A 22,904-nucleotide genomic window follows, 5' to 3' on the forward strand; every position below is an offset into this window, starting at 1 on the left:
GGAAGAATCATCTAGGTCCTGAAGGAAATAATGTCCCAGAGTCTAGGACAAAGTCGTCTCTTTCCCCTAGCAGAGCAGCTGCCTCTCAGATCCAAACTGCCTGCTAGCTGAGACCATAAAAGAGTATGGGTCTGGCCTGTTTCCTGCTCTGCTTGCCTCTTTGAAAGAGAACACCTGGAACCAATGTAGGTCCTCAGGACAGGTGAGCTGGAGCTACCTGTTCCCAAAGACCTGTTGACAAAATAGCTGGCGACTTGCTGTTGGCCAAAGGAGAAAGGACTGACCATGGGTTGTCACGTCAAGTGGGTGCTGGGAAGGGCTTCTGACTTGTGCAGGCAACCTGTACACTGCAGGCCTGTAGTCAGGGTGTGCAGGGAGCGGCAGTACTTGTCCCCTTCTGCCCCCCAGTACTGAAGGTGGTTTTGATGGTCACAACTTAGAGATTTCGTGTGCCAAACATCTTGCCCCACACCCTTTGTGTGCTTTGTTTGGTTTAATCCTCTGAAGCCTAGTTCATAGATGAGGCAGGGTTAGGGACATGGGGTACCTGGTGGAAGGCCATTCAGCCCACATCTGTCTCCACCCAGGGGGCCACAAGGCCTCTGTGTTCCTCTATCTGGAGGGTCTCCGGCTTGCTGTGAAAGCATGAAGCTAAAGAATGGCACATGCCTGTAAGCCCAGCATGAGGCAGGAGGCTGAGGCAGGAGGATAGCAAGTTCAAGGCCAGACTTATTGCCTTAGTAAGACCCTGTCTCAAAAAATGAAAAGGACTGGGGGGGTGGCCCAGTGGTAGAGTACCTTTGAATTCATAATCCCCCGTACCGAAAAAAAAAATGCTGCTCATTTGATTGAGCTCCCTGGCATGGCGGGCTGCAGGCCCAGTCTTGCTCAAGGGAGATGGAGCTGGAGTCTGGAATTTAATAATTCAACAAATATTTACAGAGCGGCTGCTTTGTGGAGGAGGTTCCCAAGTAGTGGGGCGTGGACTGGTGCCCATGTAAGGTAACAGGGCCACCACACTGTTTAGAAATGAGAAGAAAGGAGCACAGGGCAAGTGAGTTTTTTAACATAAAGTTAGATTTGTTTGAACCTTTTTTTTTTTTTCCCATAGTTGTAGATGGACAGAATGCCTTTATTTTATTTGTTGTTTTTTTTTAATGTGGTGCTGAGGATCGAACCCAGAGCCTCACGCATGTAAGCGCTTTGCCACTGAGCCACAGCCCCAGCCCTTGTTTGAATCTTTTTAGAAAGATTTTATTGTGTGCTTTCTAATATTTTGACTTTAAAATGTGCTTTTTAAAAAAATCACTTTATGGTAGCAGTAGATGGAAATGGACTTTTTACACTTTCCTTTCTTTGCAAAATAAAAAATAAAGAAGGCTCAAGATTTGTTCAAAATCCTTCCAGTTTGTGATTTTCCAGAGTCTTACAAACTGATGAAGAGACTCTGACAGGAAGTAGGGCAAAACTGGTGAGCCACAGCCCCTGCCCTCAAAGTACTCAGGATCTAGTGGAAAGTGATGGGTAAATCTGTTACCATCTGATCAGTTCTGGAGCAGTATTATAATGACAATGATGGCAACCGGTATCAGGCATCCTGTTTGTCAGGCACTGAGCTGATCCTCTACGTAGGTTATTCCTATTCATTTTCCCATCAGGCCCATGTGTGCATCACCATGCGCAGCTTGGAGAGGTGTAGGTGATTCTGCCGGCTGCATTTAACAAAGCCCTTTTAGTGTGAGGGATCACCGTCTGGTGATACACATATATATACATATATATAATATATATGTATACACACATAACACACATTATATTTCCTATATATATTCCTACATACATATATACTGTATATGTATATAAACTACACACACACACACACACACACTTTATTTCCTAGTATCCCCTATTGCTCTCTTGTGAACATGAGCCAGAGTACAAAATGCATCTTATATGGTGACCCAGTTTGTGGATTTTTTTTTTTTTTTTTTTTTGGCTTTGGTTTTGGTTTTGTTTTCTGGTGGGGGGAGGTACCAAGGATTAAACTCAGGGGCACTGCACCACTGAGCCACACCCCCATCCCTATTTTTGAATATTAGTGACAGGGTCTCACTGAGTTAGTTGCTTAGTGCCTCGCCCAGTTTGCACACTTTGTACATAAGGAAGTTACCCTTAAAACATGCAGTATATGCCAATATCCTTATTTCTTTTTTCTTTTCTTTTTCTTTTTTTTTTTTTATGAAAATAACCAGTTTTATGAAAGATCATGCTGTACAAAACCAGGCAAAACTAATGCAAACTGTCAGACATCATCCTGGGGTGCCCCACTACCTGAGGAGGTTAGGTGGAGGAGACAGGTCCTATTCCACCTGTTGCCGTGGGAGTATTGGGCTTCTGAATATTCAGACTGTTCTGTTGTGATGTGCACCCTTTCCTGTATGGTCATACTTCAAAAAGAAAAGAAAATGCTGGTCCCTACCCGTTTCATCAATTTTCCCAGTAATGGATTGAGACTCACAATTTGAAATACTTCTTTGATCAACAAGATGTTAAGTAATTACAGAAAGGTGCTCACCTCAGCAGCATATATACTAAAGTTAGAAGGACACAGAGAAGATTAGCATGGCCCCTGCGCAAGGGTGACACGCAAAATCTAAAAAGAACAAATTTAACCATTTAAAAAGAGAGGCCTTGGTTGAGGTGAAAGGTGCATTTTGGAGGATTGGGGTGGGAGGTTTTTATTTTATTTATTTATTTATTTGTTTGTTTTCTTTATGTGGTGCTGAGGATCGAACCCAGGGCTTTGTGCGTGCTAGGCGAGAGCTCTACCGCTAAGCTGATCCACAACCTCAGCCCCAGGGGAGGGAGTTTTTATGGATTGGGGGTGGGAGGGTGAGGGGGTTGTTTTTCCTTTTTCTTGCTTGTTTTTGGCCACTGCTATAAAACGATGTCTGCTTTTCCCTGGGCAGCGGATGCCAAGGCCCTACCCGCAGGTGAGCTTCCCAGACGACGACGAGGAGATTGTGCGCATCAACCCGCGGGAGAAGATCTGGATGACCGGGTACGAGGACTACCGGCACGCGCCGGTCAGGGGCAAATACCTGGACACCCTGGAGGACGCGGACTCCTATGTGCGCTTCGCCGCCAAGGGCGAGGTCCCCAAGCACGACTACAACTACCCCTACGTGGACTCGTCAGACTTTGGCCTCGGGGAGGACCCCAAAGGCCGCGGGGGCAGCGTGATCAAGACGCAGCCCTTGCGGGGCAAGTCCCGGCGGCGAAAGGAGGACGGCGAGCGCTCCCGGTGCGTGTACTGCAGGGACATGTTCAACCACGAGGAGAACCGGAGGGGCCACTGTCAGGACGCGCCCGACTCCGTGAGAACTTGCATCCGCCGGGTGAGCTGTATGTGGTGTGCGGACAGCATGCTCTATCACTGTATGTCGGACCCCGAGGGAGACTATACAGACCCCTGCTCGTGCGATACTAGCGACGAGAAGTTTTGCCTCCGGTGGATGGCTCTTATTGCCTTGTCTTTCTTGGCCCCCTGTATGTGCTGTTACCTGCCCCTTCGGGCCTGCTACCACTGCGGAGTGATGTGCAGGTGCTGCGGCGGGAAGCACAAAGCAGCCGCGTGACTCCGGTCCCCTCTCCTTCCCCTCCTCCATCCACAACCACATGGGAACTTCTGTATCTTCCACACTCATCCTCTCCCCTGCTCCCTTCCACTCCAAGGGGCAAGGAGAGCAAGAGGCCTCCCGGCCCCCTGGTCCCTTGAGGCACCATTCCAGCCTGGGGCACCTGCGTGGTGGACTCTCCACTCCCCAGCACCCACTGCGACAGCCACACACCCATTCACACGCTCACCCAGTGTTCTAAGGGAAAGAAACCTCCTGCATAGACTCTCGTGTTATTACCAACCTGTAATCATGCTAACGTCTTATCCATGTTGATTCCTGTCTCTCCTCCCGGCCTCTTCCAGTTTGAATGAGTCTGCGGTGGAAACGGCTGGTTTGGGGTGGGTTTTGTAGTTCTTTTTTACCAAGGGCACCGAAGCCTGTCTCTCAGTCTGGCTAGCCTGGTTGCTAGCAAGCGTCAGGTTCCTGTGGAAATGTGCTGTCAGTGCTGAAACCCGACCAGAAGTGTTCTCACCTGCAGTCAGCTGTCATGTATAGGAGGTGAGCTAGTTAACAATCTTGTACCACAAAACAATATCGCTTTAACTTTTCTAAAGCCAAATTTCCCATGTAAGCTGCAGTTTCTCTCCTTAGCCCATCGTCATATCTGCCCTCCCCCCACCAAATCTGTTGAATTTATTCACTGATGCAAAACATTCACCTATAAAATGACTGAGAATTGAGCCTTAATTTCAGATTAACTTGTGAGAATCAGGAAAAATTCCTTAAACTGCATCACAGCCTCTTGGATCAGGGCTAGAAAGGGGATTTCAGGTCTCTATGAACCTCCCCAGTTCACCCCTTAAGATAGAACTTTTTAAAATTGTGTTGCCACCACTTCTGAAAACTTAGCAATATTAGAATAAGATGTTAGTAAAGTAAGAGATTTTGCTCATTATTTTGCAAACCTAATAGTCTATTCAAAACAAACCAGTGTTCTTCGAGGAACACTAAGGTTGTGAATAAAACCATAGGAGCTCCCCCCAGCCCCAGCAACTTTTTTCTATCAAAGGGGGGCGATTTTAAATGTCATAATCGAAGAGTGGTGGGTTGCATTTTTGTTTGTGGGTTTATGTTTTTGTTTTCATTTTGGACTCAATTTCACATCACCAAATTCTTCATTTATACTTGGGAAAAAACAAGGCCATATGTAAAAACCCTTCTGATGCCTAAGTGTCTTCTGCAACTCCACACCCAGACTTGCCACTTTGGGTGCATAGATGGTTAGGTCAGCCGACTTGAGTCTGCCTGTCACCTTGCCGTGCAGGAGGCTTCTAATTAGCTGGAAAAGAGTATTTTTCTAATATATTGCAAAGAATAGCCAAATCTTCTTATTGAAGAAAGAAGAAAAGTGAACAGTGGTTACCTGTACCTAGCATAGTACAATCAGAACCTCGTGGAGAACACAGGGACCAGGCTTGTCGATGCTGGCTGTTCTTCCCGCCACGATCTTCCCATGGTAATTGCCAGCAGAGGGCACAGCCTGGTCCCACTCTCCTCCCTCTTCCCCTCCCTTCTTTATTGCACACAGGACAACAGTCTTCAAGGAAAGGGACTTTCTTCCAGTCTGCCATTCGTACTGGGAAAGTGCTAGCCATGCTTACCTTCATGGGAGTGCTATCAGCTCGCCTGAGAGCCCGCCATGCTTCTTTTAGACAGATCATCAGTGTAAATACCCAGTGTGCTTATGAGTTAGTTGGTAGACGTTTTCATTTGTTGGAATGACTAGTTGGGGCTTTCCAGTGTGGAAAAGGAGCAGAGAGCTGTCCGTCTGTATCAATGGAAGGAAAGAGAACCCCTTCCCTGCCAGGAGAGCAACTAGCCAGCCTCCAATGCTGTGGAGAGACCATCTGCCCCAGCCTGAGGTGTCGCCTCGAGGCCTTTCTCTAAGGTCGCCTCTCTGCAAAGCACAACACTAATCTACTTTCGTCAGACCTCAGTTCAAGTGCCCCTATTTATTTCAGTGAAAACACACACACATCCCGGATGCTTTGTTTGTCACCTCTATTTAGTTCATTACTTGTTCTCTCTTCCCTTACCCCTTGCTGGTTTTCCCCACTTTTCAAGAGTTATGCTAGTGAATCTTGCACGCATATCCTTTTTGGTTTGCAAAGGCAGCGGTTAAGGGCACAAAGACAGCCATGGGGACATTTATGTAAATACGTCTCTCCAATTGCCACACTGCAGCTGAACAGTGTGCAGTATTTTCCCAGTCAGCTTTGCCATACTGACGTCAATCATTTGAGAGAAAATATTCAGATTTTTATTTTTGTATCTGTGGTAACAAAAACATTAACCAAAAGATTTTCTGTTCAGAAGCTTCCCCGGCCCTCCCCCAAGCTATTTGCTCACATTAACAAATTAAAGTGCCTGAAGCATAATTCATTCTTTACCTGTATACTAAAAATCCTGTTGTATTGATTTTTTTTATAATAAGCCTTTTTACCTCTGTGTAAAAAATATATATACAAGTGTATGATGTACATTTTAGTTCTTAACTTTTTTTTATGGTTTCTAATATGTATGACCAATGTAGCCATTGCTTTAAAATGTACCATGTAAATATAAACACATTCTACCAGATGGCTGGCTTTGGGGTGTCTGTCTGCCTGGAAATGGGGTGGCTGTTGAGCCTTAGCAGACCTGAGAGTTCTCCCACACAGGATGGGATGGCGTTTCCTTTGCAGAAGGACATGTGGACACCGAGCTGTTTTTGTGAGGCCCTTCCAGCCTAAGGTTATGTCATATTCCCAAGGGGAGACTGCAGCTCCGTGGGCTCCAATGCCTCAAGTGAAAGGAATGCTTCGTGTCACCGCCCGGGAAACACCCCCTCTTCCTAGGCCTGCTTCCCCAGAAGAGCTCCTCAGAGGGAACAGCTGTACTTCCTCCGAGTTGTTTTCCACCAGTTCCTGCTAAACCTCAGGGGTACAAGTGTGTGTGTGTGTGTGTGTGTGTGTGTGTGGTTTGGAAGACCATTTCTCACAGAAGACAATTGTTAAAACTGCATGACCCTGGGTCTCCTCGGAGCAGCGTTCTTGGCTCTTTGCCTTTCCAAATGGACTCTTTGGATGCTCAAAAGCTGTAGTGATGATTCCCCCGGAGGAAATAAAGCTTGAGGTCTTTTGAGGGTCACAAAGGAAAGTTTCGACTCCTTTTCTAGAGAAACAAGTAGGGTCCCTAAAAAGAAATATAGAGGGCCCCTCCGTCTTAGTTTTAACTCTTCCCTGAAGGGGTGGCTTTTCCAAGCCACCTGGGCAAAGGTGAAAAGCAAAGATTCTAGAAATTGGGGGGTGAGAGAAAATCCTGTAAGGCTCCTCCAGAGCTGGAGCAGGGAAAGTGTCCTAAGGTCATATTTGACCCTCTCCCTTCCTTCCCATTATCTCTGGTATACAGTTGAGGAACTGAAGTTGGGAATGGGTAACAAAGGTGACCTTCGGTCAGGAGAGGCAGGGATTGAGCCCGCCTAGCTGCAGAGTCCAGGCCCCTACAGAGCCTCACCCCAGGCCTCTGCTTCCGTCCCTTCTTGCCCAAGGGTTTGAAAGTGAGCTGCAGCAAGAACCCTAGCCCTCCACCACTCAGGCTGCCTTAGGAAGAGCTCGTCTTTGGTGCCCATTGCCCAATGCCAGAAAATAGGCCGCTCCACAAGTCATCTTCAGCCTTCCTCTTCACCTGTGAGGAGGAAGCCCATGTACAGGAATGACGCAGTCAAGGTCACTGGACAGTCTGCTGCTGCAAGCCAGTAGCCCTTGAGGAAGTGATATCACCCTCCTGAGTTTCCCGCCACAAAGCCTTGCAGATTCAAACAGCAACTCTCACCGGCACTGCACACACCACATAGGAACCACACTTCCTCCACCGGGCTCTGTCCAATCTCTCCAAACCCCCACGAGAACTCACAGGAACTCCAAAGTAGCGGGCTACCCAGGTAGCAAGAGCCGCCCTATAGCCCGCCAGTAAAGGTCAAATATACAATACAATCAATCCAGCATCACAGCAATTATATATAGCTTAACTCAAATCATCATCTCAATGGTTCGCTGGCGTCACCTTTCAACCATCCCCTCTGGCAAATGCCAGGCATCATTCTGACTGGGCTGTGGCTCTCAATAGGCCTCAGGCTTGCTAAATGCACACAATTTTATAATGAGCAATACCCTCAGCTTCCATTTGTTTAGGCCTGAACCAGATGTATGGATTGAAGGGGGATGACCTGGGTCACATTCTGCTGACCAGATACAGTTGTGACTGCAAATCAGGGCCTGCACCATGTCCTCAGCTGCAGCAGCCACCAGGGCTAGTGCCCTGTAGAAATGGACCTCCCCCCTAAAGGGCAGTGCAGGGGTGTGGAACAGGAGGCAATGGTTTTTGTATATTTATAAGGAAAAAAAATTATGAGGTGATATTTATACTTAGTATCCTTTCCCTCTCCTGTGTCCCTTCTCTTTTTTCTTTCAGAGTGGGCCAAGAATTTGGGGAGAAGGGTTCTGATTATCATGAGGTAATATCTATAGTTGTAAAAATATCACACATTGTTAAAATATTAAAAATGGGAGTTTTCTTTTATTCACTTGTAAGGGATGCTAGTAACAAAGTACCATAAATTGGATGACTTAAAACAACAGAACTGTCCTAGTCTAGATACCTGAAGTCCAAGATTAGAGCTGTGAATGAGGAAGGCTGTGAATGAGAGTCTGGCCCAGGTCCCTCTCCTTGGCTTATAGATGGCCATCTTCTCCCTGGGCCTGTTCACATCATCTTCTGCTGTGCATGTCTGTGTCAAATTTTGTTTTAGTTTTTGCTTTTAATATTTTTTAGTTGTCAATGGACCTTTATTTTATTGATTTATTTTTATGTGGTGCCAAGAATCAAACCCAGTGCCTCATACATGCTAGGCAAGCACTCAACCCCGCAACCCCAGCCCTCAAATTTTGTTTTTAGAAGGACACCATTCATATTGAATAAGACTCACCCTAATGACCTAATTTTAATTTGATTACCTCTGTAAAGACCTCATATTCTAAGGTATTAGAGATTAGGAGTTCTTATGACTTGAGGGTAGGGAATAATTTAGTTCCTATCACACCAAAGGTAACTGGTGTGTATACTCAACTTTTCTACAGTTGTATATATGTGTTTCCTCATGGGAGAGGAACTCATAGAATCATGAATCTATCATGAATCTTACCTATCCTGTTCTGACACCAGTTTTGGTACCAGGGATTAAACCCAGAGGCACTTAATCATTGAGCCATAGTCCTAGTTCTTTACATTTTTATTTAGAGACAGGGTGTCACTGTGTTGCTTAGGGCCTTGCTAAATTGCTGAGGCTGGCTTTGAACTCAGGATCCTGCTACCTCAGTCTCCCAAACCACTGGGATTATAGGTGTGCATCACCACACCTGGTGGGGGGGGGAAGAGGTCCTGTGTTCCATCCCCAGTACCTCAAAAAATATATATATAATAATAACACTGCAGGGCTGTGGATGTGACCTGGTAGTAGAGCACTTGACAGCACTCCTAAAGCCCTGGGTTTGATCCATAAAACAAAAAAATGGCAAGTTCCGTGGCACATGCCTGCAAACCCAGTTGCTGGGGAGGCTGAGGCAGGAAAATCAGCAGTTCAAAGTAAGTCTCAGCAATTTAGGGAGGCCCTAAGCAACTTAGTGAGATCCTCTCAAAATAAAAATGGCTGGAAATATGGCTCAGTGATTAAGCACTCTTGGATTCAATCCCTGGTACCCCCTCAAAAAAGAAAAAAAGAAAATGCTAATTTCACTTAAGAATGTTTTTTCATGAAGCAATAAATATTACTTTTAATAAATATTGGCCCTTGGATCTACATCTTTTTAACATTCTGTGTGGCAAGACAGAGCATGTATAAAACACTTTTGCTGCAGAGTTCAGTATGTTAGCATGTCTAGGTAAAGTCTTTGTATACTTGAGTTGCAAGCTAAACTAACTGCTTTTACTTGAGCAACTGACAGACTGTCATTATGGTTAAGTTGGAATGGTTATTTAGGCAGAGGTATTTGGCAGACATCTTCTCAAAAAAATGAGCAAAAACAGCCTAAATACCTCAAGGAAATACTTGTAGTCAGTGATAAAATTTGAGCATTCAAGCAAAAATTGGAATTTTGTAAACCATATACCTGCTACTTGTTAGTAGACTTTTCTCACAGAATTGGTGCTTGTACTAAGAAATGTGACTTTGGGGTTGGGGTGTGGATCAGGAGTAGAGTGCTTGCCTGGCATATTCAAATCCCAGGGTTCTATCCCTAGCACCCCACCACCCCCCCGCAAAAAAAAAAATCTCTTTTCCAACTACTTCTTTGTCTAAAGTCAGATTATCTTCAGATACTTCAACTAAAACAACATGTCACAACAAATTGAACTCAAAAGTAGATATAAGAATCCAGCTGTCTTGTACTAGACAGATTTTTAAATTTCTCAGTTTTAATTTCTAATGCAGTCTTATCAATAGCTATAACCTGAAGCTCTTTCGGGTTCTCAACTTTTCAGGATATAAAGGGATACTGAGAAGAATGGTCAATTCTACTCTTGATTCTTTTCAAGTGCAGCTTTCACCTGACCCTTCTACTTTTGGTTGCCTTCTTATTTGGACAGCTCTCTTTGTGTCTTTTCATTCTGTTTTGTCCTTCTAAGTGCCCATTTAGACCAGTAGCACAGGGCTTATCTTGCATTTTGCAGAGGTAACTTTTTGCATTTTGCAGCGTTTCTCTCAAGTGAGCATCTGTTCCATATGGAACAGTGGAGACCTGTGACCTCCAGGCCTTGAGGGCAGTCTTCCTCTCCTTTGGGCTCCACTGTCTTTCCAATGGTCCTTTGCTGGTTCTTCCCATTGCATGGAGAGTCCTCTATTCAGGCTCAGCTTTGGCCATCAGACAAAGGAGTGTTCTTAGCTCCCACTTGGGAGTCAGTGGCTTTCTCTTGTGAATGGCTGGAACATCTGCTCATCTCTTAGAGTCTCTGATAAAGATGGAGAATTCAGTCTAGTTCATTTCCAAGCTTTGAATAGTCAATCTCAGCATCCTTCTTGTTCTTCTTTTTTTTTTTAAATCTTTATTTTTTATTTTTATGTGGTGCTGAGGATCGAACCCAGCGCCCTAGGCATATCAGGCGAGCGCGCTACCACTTGAGCTACATTCCCAGCCCTTTTTTTTTTTTTCCCCACTTTGGTACTGGGGATGGAACCCGGGGCATTTTATCACTGAGTTACAAGCTCAGTCCTTTTTATGTTTTGAATCAGAGTCTAGCTAAATTGCCAAGGGTCTCACTTAAATTGCCCCAGGCTGGCCTAGAACTTGCAAACCTCCTGCTCCAGCCTCCCAAGTTGCTGGGATCACAGGCATGCTGTACCACTGCTGCACCTTTCCCTTTCTACCACTGTCAATGTCACTTTCTCTAGCAATTAACCATCTGATGATGATGATGCACGCCTGAAGCTAGCCTGTATCCACCCAGCCCCCGTTGCACGCTGGGAATTGTAGTCTTTGCTGCTTTTAGGAGAGGTGGAAGAAAATGAAAGCGGGCTCTGCCTAATCTAGACAGTAATTCCTACCGGGTTGCAATATGATCGCTGACAAAAGGAGTAAGTAAAATCAAATGACTTCCTTTCTTCCTGGTCCGTCTGCCCTATTCTGACTCAAAAGAAGCAAGATGGATGGTGCAAAATACAAGATTGTTCTTTTAAATGCATCCCCGCGGATGGTGTGGTCAGTGAGCATTCTACCTGGATGTTGGCTCATGACCTTGTCTTTGCTTAAAAGACTGATGCCAGGTTCCAGGTTTCTGAGAGGCTTCCCGGGGGGTGTTGCCAGGGGTCTCAGGTGTGTCTGCTCTGCCATCTACACTCATCTGGGAGTCCTTGGAAATAATATTTGTGGCTTGATGCAAAATCCATCCCACATTTTTTCTTCTTTTGTCAAGCCTGGGTAATAACTACCTCCATTTCACGCTTGCTATGCTCCATCAGTAACTATGGTTGCCTTTTGAGTGTCTTCCAAAAAAGTTTTTTTCCCTGCCAAAAGAGAGAAAATCAATCCTGTCTGCCCAGCTCTAAAAGCTGACATTGTTGCCATCCCAAAACCATCCTGCGGAAAGTACAGGGAAGGAGAAAGGTCAAAGCACAAGCCCAGGGCTGTGTTACCTGAGTCTCCCCTCTGAGGCCAGGAAGTTGTGGTGTGGCTCCTGCATGATGTTTTTGAATGAGTGGCTTGGCTTCCTCACCAGCTAAGTGCAACGGGCATAGAAGCTTTGCAAACGCCTGGCCCCAACTGGGGCCCAGATATTTACATAGTGGCCTTTCAGTCTGTGAACCAAGTATGTACCTCTGCAAATATTTTAGGCCTCCCTGCATGCCTGCAGGCCCCTAAGTGCCATTCACCAGCTTTTAAATTTGTTTTGCAGGCAGCGAGCCACCAAGAGGGAGGCCTGACTCAGAGCACTGGGGGCCGGGCTGTCTGCTGCTGCTGCCTCCTGCCACTGTAGACTTGGCAGGGAAGGAAGCAGTGGGTTTTACAGCTGGTGTTTTTGGTTTAAGAAAAAAGGGGGGGGATTTTTTTAGAAAATACCTTGCATATGTAAAATGACACTAAATGTAAGAATATATGCAGGATTTGGGGACGAGGGAAATTACGTGTACTGTATGATTCATGCTCCCTCTTCATGACAGCAGAGGAGGTTTTGCACTTGGCCTCTGGTATTTTGGGGAGTGTGTTCCAAATGCTCTGAAAGCAAGAAAACCCAAGTTCCTTGCCCCTTCCTCCGAAGGAGGGTCTTATCTGGGTCAAATTCAAGCAACATGATTTTTTTTTTTTCCTTTCCTCTCCCATTTGACTAGTGAGACTCATTTTTCTACCCAAAACTCGGTCAGTCACCTCCTGGGTACAGGGGGCCAGGGTGTGGAGAGCGAAAGCCACACTCTCCTCAGCCTGACTTGAGCCTAGAAATATGTGCTGGCAGAGTGGGAGGGAGGACCAGCCCCAAGCCACCTCCCAGCAGGTGCAGCAGGCCCCCAGGGGGTGGGGGAACAGGGAACATCACTCAGGCTGGAGTCCAGCAGCCAGGAACACACAGACTTTCTAGGATTCAGCCTTTGCAAGTTACCAAAACATTGTGTGCTGCTTCGAGGCTGACACATACCTTGGCAGAGGCAATGGGGTTTCTGCCCAGAGCTGGGAGTCCCCAGGGTCAGGCTGACCTCCAGGCTGCAGTTTGGCCTGAAGGAGAGGCCATATGTTGGGTGGGGTGGCCTCTCCATGCAGACTCCTTCCCTCAGGGTGCTAGAGTCCTAAGGAGCAGGCTGACCCATGAACCACGTCCGCAGTGTCCACAGTTAGAACACTCAGAGGATCCACAGCAGCTTCCCCAGGTCACCACCTGGCCTGCCTGGGATCCTTCCTCCCATTCATTCTGAGATGGGAGACTTTCTCACTCCCTCGTCTCAGGCACATTGTAAGTTCACTGTCAAGATTAGAAGCCCTCTGATTTCAAGTGGAGCATTGTACCTCTGAAATTCAAAACTCCACTTTTCCAAAGCTGTGTTAGATCCAAGTCTGGCAAAGTAGAACACCAAGTCTCAAAACTAAAACAGTTAACTCAGCTGTAAATTTCTTTTTCTTGCCTTAGGAAGCAGTTTCAAGAGTGTTTGCCTTATAATAATTTACGAAGCATAAGCTCTACATTTGCTCTGTGGGTTTTTTTGTGTTGTGTGTTTTATTTTACAATATGATGTCTAAGAAAAATAAAAAGCTTCTGCAGATGCATTAACAGTTGAGTAGCACCAAAAAGCTAATTTTGGTCCCCAAATCTCTTAACAACAGTCCCTATAGACCTGTGGTCATTCCCTGCTTAATGTAGCCCATATTTACTTGGCTCCACCAGCTGGGGGGCTTGACAGAGGCACATATTGCCTCAGGATTATCCAAGACATCCCACCACCACCATTGCCAATCCCTTGCAGTTAGGTATGGATGGCTATGTGACTAATTGCATCCAGCAGGCGATACATCAAAGTGTCAGTGTGTGATTTTCCTGCACCCTCTCCACCCCATCCCGTGCTGTGCTTCTCACCCTGGACAATTATAGAGGCTTCCTGATGAGGCTGCAAACCTCAAGATGAAAGCAGATTAGATCACTGAGTCACTCCAGGGGGACAGCCAACATGGGAGTGGCCTGAGTCAGGGAGTGAATGAGTAAATGAAAAAATAAATGCCAATATTTAGCGAGGATAATCCCAGGTTTGTTACCACCAGAGACCATCATGACTGACGCAGAGTGGTGGCAGTTTATATTAGAAACACAACCTCATGAGACAGAAAACCAGCATTGCCCTGGAGAAGGAAAGGCAGAAAGGGATCCAGGATATACCCGTGCTCCCATCTACAGGATGTCACCCATCAGTCCTGTGCCATCTGGGCCCAAAAGTGGCTCAGCAATAGAACACTTGCCTCACACATGTGAGGCACTGAGTTTGATCCTCAGTACCACATAAAAATAAATAAACAACATAAAGGTTTTGTGTCCATTTACAACTAAAAACAAATTTTAAAAGAAAAAAAGCACAGTGTTGCTCACAGATGTGTGTAGGGCCAACTGTCTGAAGATGCTCATTGCAATGTTGTTACTGATAGCAAAATATTCCAGAATGTTGAAGGAGTGGACTGCTTAAGCTCATATATATCCAGTGTAAACAGTTGTGTGGGCTTCTTAAAAATCATGCAGCTCGAGCTGGGGTTGTGGCTCAGCGGTAGAGCGCTCGCCTGGCACGGGCGGAACCTGGGTTCCATCCTCAGCACCACATAAAAATAAAGGCATTGTGTTGTGTCCATCTATACCTAAAAAATAAATAAATATTAAAAAAAAAAAATCAGGCAGCTCAAGCTGGGGTTGTGGCTCAGCGGTGGAGTGCTCACCTAGCACATGCAAGGCACTGGGGTCAATCCTCAGCACCACATAAAGATAAATAAACAAAATAAAGATATATAAAGATTTTATATATGGGCTGGAGATGTGGCTCAAGCAGTAGCGCGCTCGCCTGGCATGCGTGCGGCCCGGGTTCGATCCCCAGCACCACATACAAACAAAGATGTTGTGTCCGCGGAAAACTAAAAAATAAATATTAAAATTCTCTCTCTCTCTCTCTCTCTCTCTCTCTCTCTCTCTCTCTCTCTCACNAAAAAAAAAAAGAAAGAAATACGACTGGCCAACATGAAAAAATGTTCCACATCATTAGTGATTAGGGAAATGAAAATCAACATCACACTGAGATCTCATCTCACACCAGTCAGAATGGGAGTCGTCAAGAACACCAACAACAACCAGGCGTGATGGCTTTGCCTGTAATCCCAGTGACTCACGGGGTTGAGGCAAGAGAATGGCAAGTTCTAGGCCAGCCTCAGCAACTTAGCAAGACCCTATCTCAAAATACAAAATAAAAAGGGCTGGGGATGTGACTCAGTGGTTAAGTGACTCCCCCCTCAAAAAAAAAAAAAAAGGCAAGGTTTAGCTTCGGAATCCCCAAACTAGATTTCTAGTCCAGCTTCCTTCCTGGTCCAATCTCAGTTTCGTCTGCGGAATAGGCGTAGTGATGGTGCCTGCTGAGTTACTGTGAAGATCAGAGACGACATGCGGCCCCTTAGCGCAGGGCCTGGCACCCATTAAACATTCTTGGCATCCATTCATGGTGCCCATTAGGCTATTTTTGATAAAGCCCAAAGCTCACTGTCCATTTGACCACAGGCCCAGATATCTGACAGGATCATTAAGACCATTCCTTGAAGAGCCGGTGTTGGGCCTGCTTTAAATATTTTATCACCTGGCAGCATCCTGTGGAAAGCACTCATTCGCAGCCTCTTCCTGTGCCCTGCCCAGCCTGCTATTAACAGTCCCCAAAGCCTTCTTAAAAAGCGAGCTTCTCCATGTGATTTCCCAAAACTCCTGCTCAGGAGCCAAGGTGATATGTGGCTGGGGGAATGGCCTTTTCTCCTTGAGCTCTCAGGGAGGGTATGAGGGAAGGGGCTCCTCTTACCAGCAGCAGAAGAAAGACACACCTCCCCTCCCAAGCCTGACCTGCCTGACAGAGATTCAGCTTACTGGGGTCTGGCCCTTTTTGACGAGCGTATCCTAAACTTTATCAGCATGTTGGCAATGTCACCAGGTGACATTGGGCCTTTTATGTGAGAGTGTGGACACAGGAGAGGACAAAACTCTCAGGCAGCAGGTCACTGCAGAGTTCCTCCTTCCTGCACAGAAGGTGATCCCGGCCCTCCCCACGGACTGCATGGAGGGTCCCTGTGAGATTGTGGGGCCTGGTCTGACCCCGAGTCCCATGACCCAGAGTTTCAAGTTATCTTTTAAAAATAAAACTTTCAATACAGGGCTGCGTCCCTTACATTGGCTGGTTAGAAGGAAAATAGCACTAGATTCTCCTGCCAACCGGCAGAGCCTGGCCTTCCCTACCATATGTGTCTGCTTCTGGCCTCAGATCAAAGGGTACCCATCTCTTGGGGGTGGGGTGAGCGCACCGAGTGCACACTGCAGCTATCTATTCCCGCCTGCCCGGGGGTGGGGAGATGCCATGGAGACAGTTTTTAAGAGCTGTGCTCCTGGAACCAAGGAAGGATATTGTGGGAGTGGAGGAGGGAGCTGCTAGCCTTTCAAAGGATCACGGATTCAGACCATGAGCACCTTATCATCACCAGAGACCTCTCCCTTCCCTGGCTTGCCCGTGCTGGATTCATACGTAGCCACACAGGAAGGGCAGGAGATCTACCTCCTGAATGTGACTGAGGCAGAGCCTCTTGCCACATGGTGGGCAGGACCCTAGGGGCCTGGGTGAATGTTTGTGGAATGAATGGATGGTCAACGCTGAGGCCTTACATGACTTTCAATCACCAAATGAAAATGCAGTTACTTTTCCGAAGTCCTATTCCTTCAAAGGCAGAAGAGTGGACTCTCACTAATCCCAAAATTGCTTATCCTCCTTAGAAAGCAGAAATTCCCCCTGTCCCTCATGTCATGCCCCCCCCCATCCCTTCCGATGGCTTTCCATCTTATCAAATAAAATCCAAAGCTGTTGTCTTCTTGTATGTTTGCTTATTACTGGAGATTTAACCTAGGAGTGCTTTATCACTGAGTGCTTTATCCTAAGTCCTTTTTATTTTTTATTATTTTTTAATATTTATGTTTTAGTTGGACACAATATCTTTATTTATTTATTTTTATGTGGTGCTGAGGGTTGAACCCAGGGTCTCCCACGTGCTAGGCGAGTGCTCTACCACAGAGCCACAATCCCAGCCCCCCCTTTTTATTTTTTAACTGAGGCAGGGTCTCACTAAGTTGCTGAGGATCTGTCAAGTGCTGAGGTGGGTCTCTGCTCAAGGGTTGTCTCTGTGGAATAGCCTTCCCAGGCCTGAGGCTGAAATTCAGTGGTAGAGCATTTGCCTAGCATGCATGAAGTCTCATTCCCTAGCCCCACAAAAAAATTAAAATTAAAAATATCCAGGGACTGGAGTTGTGGCTCAGTGGTAAAGCACTTGCCTCACATCTGTGAGGCCCTGGGTTCAATCCTCAGCACCACATTAAAAAATAACTAAATAAATAAAAATTAAAGATATTGTGTCCATCTACAACTAAAAACTTTTTTTTCAAAATTTTTTTTTTAGTTATACATGGGCACAATATCTTTACATTGTTTATTTATTTTTGTGTGGTGCTGAGGATCAAACCCAGTGCCTCATGTGTGTGAGGCAAGAGCTCTGCCACTGAGCCACAAGGGCCCTAAAAAAAATATTTAAAAAAAAATATATCCAGTGACTTGGGAGGCTGAGGCAGAAGGATCACAAGTTTGAGGCCAGCCTGGACAACTTAGTGAGACCCTGCATGATACAACTCTGTAAAATCAGGACATACACTGTGGACATATTTGTGCACATCCTCATAAAGACAGAAAGCTTGAAGGTGTCTTCCATGAAAGTGACAGAGGTTATCTCTGGCAGTGAGATTTGGGATGATGTCATTTTCTTGCTTTTTTTAATTATAGATTTACTGTATAAGAAAAAAAAATTGTGTCACCAAATCTGTAGCTTTTTTTTTTCTTTTTGTACTGGGAATTAACCACTGAGCCACATTCCCAGCCATTTTTCTTTTGAGACAGGGCCTCACTAAGTTGCTGAGGCTGGCTTTGAACTTCTGATTCTCCTGCCTCGGCCTCCTGAGTTGCTGATATTACAGGTATGTGCACTGCACCTAGCTATATCTAGAGTTCTTTTTTTTCTCCCTCGTACCAGGGATTGAACCCAGGGGAGCTTAACCTGAGGCATATCCCCAGCCTTTTTTTATATTTTATTTAGAGACAAGGTCTTTCTGAGTTGCTTAGGACCTTGCTAAATTGTTGAGCCTGGCTTTGAACTCGTGATCTTCCTGCCTCAGCCTCCTGAGCCCCTGGAATTACAGGCGTGCACCACCATGCCTGGGAAAACCTAGAGTTCTTATTCACTTCCTCACTAGCCATGAGACCTCAGCAAAATATACTCAACCTCTCAAAGATATCCTGGGAGCTGTCTTCCTTCTTTGGGGTTCTATCAGAGCCCTCTCTTTCCCACAACCAGTTTACAAGCAGCTAGAGAGCAGGTGCATCTTTGTTGTTGTTGTTGTTTTAGTTTATTTATTTATTTGGCTGAGCTGGGGATTGAACCCGGGCCTTGTGCATGCTAGGCAAGCACTCTATCTCAGAGCCACATCCCACCCCTAGGGTGTGTGTGTGTGTGTGTGTATTTTATTTAGCAAACACATTTTCTGCTCCTCCTCTGGTTTTCCTGCAGGGCCTCGTGGTGCCTTGTGCCCTTCAGCATTGCTATTTTTCATTACTGCAGGTGCTAAATAAGTCCTCAGCGACTGAGCTTGGAGTCAAACACATTTATCCTTGTCACCAGTCCAATTCCATGAAGCTGGGAGGGAGCCCAAGGCACTGGGAGCACCATAAATCTGCTCTTTGGGCCCCACCCATTTCTTCACTGAGCAGATGTGGTAGCTGGGTGCCAAGGCTTGGGCACCCCCTGGGCCCAGGGCAAGGAGGCATGGGGCCAGGAAGCTGGGCTTGGAGAGGACTGGTGTTTCACCAAGCCTCCGTGCCCTGGAGGGCTGTGGGGTGTGAGCAGGCTTTTGGCTGATTTTCCCAGAAGGCAGGGATAAGGTCCCAACCAGGTCCAGAGGCAGAGGGGAAGGCCATGCCTGGGCTCAGTTCTACCTTGTCCCCTTGGATCCTTGCCACCAGGAGCTGGGAGCAGGTGGCTTCCTGCTCTGAGCCTCATTTTCTCATCCGCTAGCAGGGACAGTAGCCTCTCTATTTTGGATTATTATGAGAACAAAATGCCATTATGTGTGTGTAATCTGCACATAGCAGGTGCTAACCATTGTCATCTCTTCAGATGGCTTAAGGGAGGAAGGCCATCCCTAATGGAGTAGCCCCCAGGTAGCTCAAAGTGAATGGTGGGAGCCCTTCCCCATTCATTGATAAATGAATTTTATATACCTTATTCTCCCCTTTTAACAAAAGGGACATTCTTCAGGGCACAGAGAGGGCAAGTTTGTATCCAGAGCCACATAGCAGGATCAATGGTGGACCGGGTGCCAGTGCAGCTGAGTTACTATGCCAGGGGAACATCTCCGCTGGCGTCTGCTCACTCCTGTTTTGTTTTGCTTCCAGGAATTTTCCATTCCATTTGTTGAACACCACTTGTAATGAAAGCTTCCTGATGCATCTTGGGAAGGAATGTGCTAAATGGCACTATATACAAACTCCTTCTCCCACATACTGGCCACACTGAGTGCCACGCCTTCAAATAATTCTGAGACATTCTTCTCAGGATATTTGTGGCATGGGGAGGAAGCCTTGGTTGCCTTCTTGCAGCTGTGCTCCTCCAGGTTAGGAATTGGGCCATGAGACCCAGGGCTGGGTGCCCGCTAAAGGTTGAGTGTTTCTACCAAATCCTATGGGTGACTTAGGCCCTCTCCAATGGCCCTAAAAACTCACCATCAAAATGAGAGGGAAGGGCTGGGTCTGTAGCTCAGTGGTAGAGCACTTGCCTAGGTTGGCATGAGGCACTGGGTTCGATCCTCAGCACCACATAAAAATAAACAAATAAAATAAAGGCATTCTGTCCATCTACAACTACAAAAAAAAAAATTGTTTTTAAATGAGAGGGAAAGTTCCGGGCGCAGTGGTGCACACCTGTAATCCCAGCAGCTCAGGAGGCTGAGGCAGGAGGATCACAAGTTCAAAGTCAGCCTCAGCAACAGCAAGGCCCTAAGCAACTCAGTGAGACCCTGTCTTTAAATAAAATACAAAATAGGGCTAGGGATGTGGCTCAGTGGCCGAATGCCCCTGAGTTCAATCCCTGGTACCCCCACCCCCAAAAAAAATGAGGGGAGGGAAAGAGACTGTGGAATCTCCAGGAGCTGAACAAATGTTACCTAAAATGAGGACGTTTGGTGAAAGACATCTGAGAAATGCAATGGATGAATGGACACTCAATTCAGAAACACTGGGCCCTTGGCTTCCACATAAGATTAGGGGATGGAACACTTTTCCAAAGTCATTTCCATTTACATATTTAGTTCAATAGCTACAGTGGAAGGGGAGAATCCAAAGCCTACCTCGGGTACTCTTTTTATTTTGATTTATGCCAGTGGTTTATAGCTTTTTATAAATACGTTGAACACTCCCTTCATTCCAAATGAAATTCATGGATTATATAACCTATCTATCACATTAAAAAAAAATTCATGTAGTATCCTAACCCTAAAACAGAGCTTCTCAACCTCAGCAGGATTGATATTTGGGGTCACATTGCTCTTGCAAGGGGGCAGTCCTGTGCGCTGTAGCACATCCCAGGCCTCTGTCTACCAGATGCCAGGAGCTCCTCATCCCGAGGCGTGGCAACAAAAAATGTCTCCTAATATTCCCAAATGTCCCAGGAGGGTGTGGGGCAAAATGCCCACAGCTAAGAACCACTCCCCTCCAACATAAAGGAGACATAAAATAGCATGTATTTCAAAATATAAATGCTTGACATGGCTGCACAGAAGGACTTGATAAAGCAGCCAGATGCCTGTACCTACTGATAATGAACGGGTCTAGATTTAAGGAAAGTAAGGCCATCAAAAACAATTTGTACAGGAACAGAAAAATGAAAGCACAGAGAGGTAGGTATGCATGGACATTAGTATAAAAACTAGTAATAGGCTAAGTAATAACAGAGAACACTTACCCCTCCAGTAGCCCCTCCTTCTCCATGGGGGATACATCCTGAGACCCCCCCCCCCAGCAGTGGATTTCCAAAATCACAAATAATACCTAATCCTTCATACTCTGTTTTTTCATATACATACACAAATAGACCTATGATAGTGTCTGATTTTGTAAAGGAGACACAGCAAGAGATTAACAATAACTGATAATGAAATAGAACAACTATTCTATTACACAGTATACAATAATATACATATTATTATATAATACATAATATACTGTATATAATTGTAACTATTATCTAGTATTTAATAATATACTATAATAAAGGTCATTCAAAACTTATTGGTTATTTCTGTAATTTTCCATTTAATGTTTTTAGACCACAGTTAACCGTAGAGTGAAACCATGGGTAAGGAGGACTACTACAGATAAGGGAGAGTATAAAATAACCTATTTCAAATAGGGATGATGTACTATAGACTCAAAGTCATAAATAAGCTGGGCCTTATTTAGGTTATTGCATCAAGATGGTTTTTGTTTTCTGACCTGGGATTGGGGTGTCACCCTAGTGACAAGTCTATAGTGTCTTAACAGAACTTGAGGGCCTGTCCCTTGAGAGGTGAAGGACAATGAGGATAGGTTTCAAAGAGGCCAAGGAAGATCTCCAGAGAATCAGAATAAGGTTGAAAAAGAACAGGTAACTGGAAAATAAATTATGCTAAGCTGTAATTCTTACAACCTAGATTTCTTATTATGCTACCAAATTAAATACATATATATAAACCAGGTGTGGTGGTGCATGACTGTAATCCCAGTGGCACAGGAGGCTGAGGCCAGAGGATCATGAGTTCAAAATCAGCTTCAACAAAAACGAGGAGCTAAATAACTCAGTGAGACCCTGTCTCTAAATAAAATACAAAATAGGGCACTCTTTGAGTGCCCCTGAGTTCAATCCCCAGTACCCAAAACAAATAAATAAATAAACAAATAAATAAATACTGAAATGATATATAACAATATTTATAAAAATGTCAATGAGAGCTGGGGATATAGCTCAGTTGCTTGCCTCACATTCATGAAGCCCTGGGTTCAATCCCCAGCACCACAAAAAAAAAAGAAAAAAAAGAAATTCATTGAGATCCTGGTCTCATGCTTACTCATTTATGTTTAGTTCAGATTCTGTTCAAAGATATCTCAGATCTATGCTAGGTATTTTCTGTTTGTTTGACTACACAGTAACTGCCCTACTGTGTTGAAATCCTTTTCAGTAAAATTCGTAATCAGGAATGTTTAATACATCAAGCAGGGAATGCACAGCATAAGTAAATTACTCCATCACTTCAAGACAAGCTGTTTCTTCCCCTCAAGTTTCTCTCTGTAGTAGGCATTCTTCTCAATTATGGGCTTTTCAATTACTTTCTTGCAACTTTTTTTCAGGATTATGGTGTTCTAAGTTATTGCTGATTTACATCTGTAGTGAGTTTAGTCCAGGGGGACATTTGAAAGTCCTGTGGGACACAAGACAATCTGGGTTGTAGGGACTCTCCTGCATACCACAGGCCATCCAGCTTCCTCCTCATCCCCACATTCCAATAGTGCTGTCAGCCAAAAGGCACGCCCACCCATTTCCAAAATGCCCCCTCTGGGCCACCACAGCTCTTGCATGATCACGTCCCAGATGTGGGGACTGCCACCCACAGCCATATTGCCAAAGCACTTACTTTGAATGGATGCAGACTCTCACGGCCTTCTGGGGGCTGGCATTTGGCATTCAATATAAGTATTTCTATCAGATCCACTACTACTGTTCTCCTTTTGACACTTGTGTGCAATTTAGATTTGCCATAGCTCACTAAATGAATCCCTCAAGTGGCATTTACAAGGAAAATGTCTGTCCCTGGGTGTCAGATACTGGGTGTTAAGTGTATTATTTTGTTCAAACTTTACAATAA

The 22,904-nt window shown here is 45.4% G+C and overlaps 1 protein-coding gene and 1 non-coding gene across 2 annotated transcripts in view; both read left to right on the top strand.

Moving 5' to 3' along the window:
• The window catches only part of Spred2 (sprouty related EVH1 domain containing 2), a 52,426-nt gene extending 46,166 nt beyond the window's left edge, over positions 1-6,260 (top strand). Inside the window, exon 6 of the mRNA XM_048804211.1 lies at positions 2,970-6,260. Coding sequence (XP_048660168.1) covers positions 2,970-3,638 — 669 coding nt within the window. The 3' untranslated portion in view covers positions 3,639-6,260. The remainder of the gene's footprint in view (positions 1-2,969) is intronic.
• Positions 2,568-2,672, top strand: LOC125617345. Its single transcript, XR_007348324.1, has one exon. It is a non-coding gene; the product is annotated as a U6 spliceosomal RNA (small nuclear RNA).
• Positions 6,261-22,904: the final 16,644 nt, after the last annotated feature.

Source organism: Marmota marmota, unplaced genomic scaffold, assembly GCF_001458135.2.
Source record: "Marmota marmota marmota unplaced genomic scaffold, marMar, whole genome shotgun sequence".
Lineage (NCBI taxonomy): Eukaryota > Metazoa > Chordata > Mammalia > Rodentia > Sciuridae > Marmota > Marmota marmota.